The sequence below is a fragment of the Lemur catta genome, chromosome 5 (assembly GCF_020740605.2).
Source record: "Lemur catta isolate mLemCat1 chromosome 5, mLemCat1.pri, whole genome shotgun sequence".
Taxonomy (NCBI): Eukaryota; Metazoa; Chordata; class Mammalia; order Primates; family Lemuridae; genus Lemur; species Lemur catta.
The window spans coordinates 77,053,881-77,060,492 of NC_059132.1; the positions used below are offsets into that span (position 1 = coordinate 77,053,881).

Genomic DNA, 6,612 nt, shown 5'->3' on the forward strand with positions numbered 1-6,612 from the left:
GGAAGCTGCAGGCTCAGGGGCAAGGAACCCAGTGCCTCATCCAAGTGTTTCGCCTTCTTTGGCCATCTCCGGGCTGTTGCAAAAAAAAAAAAAAAGAGAAAAAGAAAAGAAAAAGAAAAAGAGAGGAAAAAAAAAAAAGAAAGAAAGGAAAAAAGCGGCAACGTTTTGGTGGATTAACCGAAGTTGGATCCATGTGATCCTGAAGCCGAGGAAATAAACTTGACACAAATTCCGCTTTCCTGGAGGACGTTGGTGCCGCGCCGTTTTTTCATGCTGACGGTTGGGACCCGCAGCTCAACCGCCACAGGGGCCTCGGAGCGCGCGGGGGCCTCGGGTTCCGATCGCCCGCGCGCGGGGCCTGCACGCGCGGTGGCGACCCGGCCCGAGCGCCCGCTGAAAGCCTGGGGGGAGAAAAGGGACATCCGCAGAGAAAAGAATCCGCAGACTTTAGAGGGGAGCACACCTCGCAAAGTAAATGCAATCTCTTTAGGAAGCCGAGGTCTCGGGCTAGTCATCCTTTCAGAGGGAGGTGTTCCTACTCAGACTTCTCTCCCGTGCGGACTGTCCACCAAAAATGAGCCCAAAGTGCCTGGAACGCGCCCCAGTCCCAACAGGTGCAGGACCTTTCGCGCGGTCACGCCTTGGGTCTCTACCCCCCTAAATCGACCGCTTAAAGGCCGGAAGTGCTTAGGTTTTCAGTGCAAGAGGGAGTCAGCGGCGGGAAGGGATCTTGGTGCAAGACCAGGAGCCTGGAGTCGGCGCGCCCCTTCCAAAGAGAGCGCGGTCCCGCGCCCTCCCCGCAGCGAACCGGGCCCGCCGCCGGCGCCCAATCAGTGCGCTCTCCGGGTCTGTGACGGCACTCGGCCCCGCCCCCTCGACGGCCATAAAAGGGGTCAACGAAGGTGGCCCTTCTGAGCACCGCGCTCGGTCCTGCCCCGCAGCGAGGCCCCAGGTGTGCTCGTCCGTCTGCTCCCGGTAGCACCGCTCCCGCTGTCCCCGCGGTCAGCCACCTGTTCCTTGTCTTCCTCACTCCCCACTGCGGGTTGGCTGCGCCAGTCTCCAGGCTTCTCCTTTTTCTTCCTTTCCTCGGCAGCCGCAGAACCTCGCGCTGTATCGCACCTGGCCTGCAGGTGAGCAGCGGCGCAGCGCCCCTGTCTGGAGAGCTCACCCTGCTCGTGCCAGAGCGGCGGGGGCACCCCTCCAAGGCTCCCTCTTCCCTACAGGATGAAGAACCCGATGCTGGAGGTGGTGTCCCTACTACTGGAGAAGCTGCTCCTCATCGCCAACCTCAAGCTCTTCAGTTCGGGCGCCCCGGGCGAAGACAAAGGGAGGAAGAGTTTCTATGAGATCAGCTCTTTCCTCCGAGGCGACGTGCTGGAGGTGCCCCGGACCCACCTGACCCACTATGGCATCTACCTGGGCGACAACCGTGTCGCCCACCTGATGCCCGACATCCTGTTGGCCCTGACCGACGACAAGGGGCGCACGCAAAAGGTGGTCTCCAACAAGCGTCTCATCTTGGGCGTCATTGTCAAAGTGGCCAGCATCCGCGTGGATACAGTGGAGGACTTCGCCTACGGAGCCAACATCCTGGTCAATCACCTGGACGAGTCCCTCAAGAAGAAGGCGCTGCTCAACGAGGAAGTGGCGCGTAGGGCCGAGAGGCGGATAGGCTTAACTTCCTACAGCCTACTGTGGGACAACTGCGAGCACTTCGTGACCTACTGCAGATACGGCACTCCGATCAGCCCCCAGGCCGACAAGGTATGACGCGTGACTCGCACGGGAGGTGGGATGCCCTCTCCCATCCCTGAGCTTTTCTCTTCCCGGGACGCCGGGATCTTCTTCCTGGGTACCTCCCCCACCACTTCTGCACCATTCTTAAGGTTCTAGATTAAGTAAGGAAAACTCCGGTGTTCCTAAGGGACAGTAAACAAATCAATGGCGATGTGCCGTGCAGAATATCTCGAAATGAGCAGTAAAAGGGTGTGGCAATACAGGACCGCTTACAGAGAGTCCAGAGAGCTGCCCAGTTATTGCTGCAGAAGTCATCAGGGTGTCCACCCACAATAGTTCAAACGACAAAGGGCAAGTGACTGGGGTCCCGGGAGTCATAGGAAATCCGTTGCCCTATACTTCCAACTCTTCCCAAGAATTTCAATTGGGAGGAAGGTGTCTAGAGTTCAAAATGTAATCCATAACACTATAAACAAAATTGTGTGCCTTTAAAATAAGGAAGTATGCAGTTTTCTCCCTTTGTATGCTGCAGAGTGAATTTCCTTTGCTTAATATAAATTATCAAAATTCCCGGTAAGAGGGACTCCCTGGTAAATCCTTATTCCTGTGCCTGCGCTTCAGAGAGGTCTTTTGCTTGGTATTCTGAATTCTTTCTGGGTTTGGGTTTAATCTGAACCTAGACTTTCTTACTGCTAAGTATCCTTTTATGCATTAGCCCTAAAGTTAGATTAGATTGTTTATGGGTTGCCCAGAGATCAAAACAATTGATTTTCAAGAAGAGCTATTCAATGTTGGAGGGTAATTTTTTGATTATTAAAATAGCCACAAATCCAAAGGGGACAAATGGATTTTCATTTCCTTTTAAAACCTCTTAACTTTTAAAGACAGTTAACGTTTTAAGCCTGCAACTTCATTTGCAATTGGAAGCTTTCTCAGCCTTCACTGCATTTGTTAAGGTAATTGTTAATGTTTACTCTTCATAATGGAAACTTGGGTAATCACATAATGAGTTTTAGTGTTACTAGTCATGTTTAGATATTTTTTTGGACCAAAAGAATTTGAGTCCATGTAACCAATTTTTAATTGCTCCATATCTTGATTCATTTTTTGAACAATTTGGGAAAATCTTTTTCTCTCCTCTGTGGCTCAGCATGGAAGTATTTTGCTTTTATACCTTGGTATATAAAACTCCTGGTAGATTTTATAGGGCCACAACAGACTCAATCTAGGAATTCTTTTCCAAGTAAAATAAAAATACAGTTAGAGCACTGTGCAATGATTCAAGAATCAGAACTTCAGTGCAGGCCTGTTTAGAAATGAACTTCACCACATTTACAAACACTGGCTCCAAAAGTGTACAAAAGGAAACACGTCAGATTTACTTAGGAACCAAGCAAATCATTTCTCTAAGGAAAAACAGTATTTCTATCTGGTAATTAGGAGTTACTCTTTCATGGAACACATATAGTACTGTATTATACATTTCTACAGAAAAACAGTCAAAGCACTTTTTTAAGATAGTAAAATATTTAATCTGCATAAATAACTAGTTGGAGTAGTTTTTCATCTTTGGAAACTTTGTCAGGTTTTACAGAAGTAGAGAAGTGTTTTAATTGCTGTTGCTGCATAGCACCTCTTGTGAAACTGAGTTTTTGTCTTCACTTTGAATGGTTTAACAAACAATTTGGCCACAGAGTAGATTTCCCGGGAAAAAAAATCGTCATCCCAAATTTTCTAATTCTAAGGACTGTTTTTTGAACATGCCTTGAGAGAAGTAGGTCATTAATAGTGAACAGGACTGGTTTCTACTTTTTAGAAACATAAGGAATTATTTGGTTCTGGGTCTGATTGTTGAGTTCTACATATACGCAACTATTATCAGCTCTCATGAGTTGCAAAGTTGTCTCTTGAATTCAAGTTTATAAAAACTCTCAAGAACACTTTCCCTCAGGAAAACACTATAATTAGTTTGAAAATGAACTGGAAAAGAACATTTACTTCTTTGTAGTAATACTCTATTTTACAAGTTTGGAAATCATAAAATTACAGGATTTTTATATTGCTGTTGACAATCAGTATTTTGTAAACTAAAAATCCCTTTAGTTAGCCACTATTATTCCTTGTGCTTTTTTTCTACTACAATTATTATTTTTTTTACTTTAGTAATACTGCTTTTTCATTGCCAAAAATAATTAATTACAAATACCCCTTTATTTTCTGGGGACTAAGTGCTCAGGGGAAAGCGTCCCTACATACTTTTCCATACTTTCTAGAAATTTCCTACCTTTGAACACCACTAAAGATGCCTCCTGGGCTGACAGCCACGTGAACAGGAACAGAACATTAGAAAGGAAGCGATGCTCCTTGAGAAAATCTGCTCTTAGGGGAAAGAGAGTCCACAATGATTCCGTTTGCCTTAATTATACGTTATTGGGGAAAAGATAAAACAAGTATAACTGTATCTACAACTTACTTACCTTAATATCATATCTTCCATTTTTTGCCAAGCTCCTTTATTTCACTGTCCTGAAAACTTTGTTCGGTTTGATCCTCACCACTTTCAGATAGGGTAATTGTTACTCAATACCTTGTTAGTTTAGTAAAAAAGAGCAAATCGTATGTTTGACCTATAAGCAGGCCAACATCTGTGTAACAGGATGTTTCAAAGCTGTTTAGATATTGTGTGACCGGACAGAGACAATCATACTCTCAAGATGGTATATTAAAATATATTGAACTTGTTCATTCTACCCATTAAGAATTTGGAAACCCAGCTGCCTGGTACTATGTAAGCCACTGTAGAAAACCCTAAAAGCACATACAATGCCGTTTCTAGAGAAGGAGCCTAAAATAAGCATGAATAGCAAAACTCATATAGAAATGGCAATTAGTTGCTAAATTCTGGCATAGACAGTGCTATGGTAGAGATAATTGTTGACAGACATAGTACTACTAATAATCATTGTAATACATCACATTTATACAATGCATAGAAGACTACAGAGTACTTTAGCATAAAACATCTCATTTGTTCTCCATAACAACCTCAGTATTCCCAAGGAAGAGAAGAGGGTAGTGTGGACAGGTTAAAGTGACTTACCTTACATCACACAGCCTAAGAGGTGGAGGCAGAATTCAAACATAAGCCATTACTTCTAAATAAATTTATTTTTCGAAGAAAAAAATTCGTGCATTCTAGAAGAATGCATTCCTCAGGTGTAAAGACCATATTTATGAACTCAATCCTTTGCTGAAAAAATTTAATTAAAAAAAAGACCATATTTAATTGATCTTTATTTCCAGCAACTAATTATATGTCACATAATTAATGATGAATTTAATTTATTTAGGCAGGGAATGAGAGATGACAACAAAATTAGACTTTCTATGCCTTTAGATTTTGAGACGCATAAGAAAGTTATCATTGGTATCACCAAATTTTAGAATGGTGAATTGGAGGAATTAAATCTACCTTTAATAGGCCAAATGACATTCTTTTTACTTAAGATTAAAGACATCCTTGCTCATATAATTTTAGAATATATTATTGTTATTGATAAGCAGTTTAATGTTGTTTTTAACCTTTAATCCTGAATGATTTTATGTGTTTATATTTTCCATAGTTTTCTATAAAATGCTGTATTTATAAAGGCAACTGCCATTAGTTACCCAATTGTCTAAAAGATCATTTCAGCCACTGTAGGATGTGGGATCAAGAAACTAGACTGTTAGCATTGTAAATGTTTTCAGAGGTCATAAGGGAATTTCTGCTTCTTCTGGTAGACAAAAAATAGCTGGGAAACCTGTTTTACTATTTGGTTATATGTGGTTCTTCTTGGGTTTAGCTACCTTTCCTAATATTCTTAAATTTTATTTTCCAGTTTTGTGAGAATGTGAAGATAATTATTCGTGATCAGAGAAGTGTCCTTGCTTCAGCAGTCTTGGGACTGGCATCTATAGTCTGTATGGGCTTGGCATCATATACTACTCTTCCTGCAATTTTTATTCCATTCTGCTTATGGATGGCTGGCTAACTTCATATCCCCACGTCAGTGTGTGTATCCTGTTTATAAATGTGTTTATATTTATAGAGCACCAATCAGTATAAAGCATTGTTGAGAAAAATGTGACCTACAACACTGTGTTCTGGATAAAAATGTGATTAAGAATCACGCAAAGTGCTTACTGTGTAAGCCCAAGAACAAAGGCTTTCTGAATCCTCTCAGCAGTTCTGTTTTGAAGTACCATCCAAACCTTGGAAACAGGACAGCTTGTGATAGAATTCAGCAATACAAGAAAACCAGCCCCTAAGATGATGGCCACAGGAGATTGTGGTTTTTTTTTTTTCCCCTCCTGTAGTCACTGATTTTTCTGTTAGGCTAAACTTGATTGGAAGACTTATTGAATGAGATCATTAACTTTATTATACATTTATTCTGTTTGATTGAAAAACTTATATTAAACTGAAAGAATTTCCTTCATTCAGATGAAAACATGTTTTATGATTACTCAAAAAACAAAAAGCTCACAATCCGTATTTTTCATGTATTATATATAATCCTAAGTCAAGAATGTTTTATTTTCATTACTTGAAACCAACATTAGCAAAGTTAAATTTTAATTATGAAGTAACTGACCAGAAAGTATAGAAATCTGTGTTTTCCTGTAAAAAATGGCTACTATAGCATCATTTGAACACTCTGGTTTGGCTTTACTTACTAGAAAGCCTGGAATTCATTATGTTTTCTCCTTTTATGTGCCACTGTGGTTACTTCAAATCACTCTGAGAGGTAAACGTATAAGGCATTAAAGTAATTTGGGCATTTGGGGTATGTATGTGTGTCAAATAAGTATACAGATATCCATATACACAAA

At 41.8% G+C, this 6,612-nt stretch overlaps 1 protein-coding gene across 1 annotated transcript; it reads left to right on the top strand.

Moving 5' to 3' along the window:
• Positions 1–1,223: 1,223 nt before the first annotated feature.
• Positions 1,224–6,038, top strand: LRAT (lecithin retinol acyltransferase). Its single transcript, XM_045550675.1, has 2 exons — positions 1,224–1,764; positions 5,619–6,038. Exons 1-2 carry the CDS (start codon positions 1,225–1,227, stop codon positions 5,769–5,771), a joined length of 693 nt encoding a protein of 230 aa, XP_045406631.1. The 5' UTR covers position 1,224; the 3' UTR covers positions 5,772–6,038.
• The last annotated feature ends 574 nt before the right edge of the window (positions 6,039–6,612 follow it).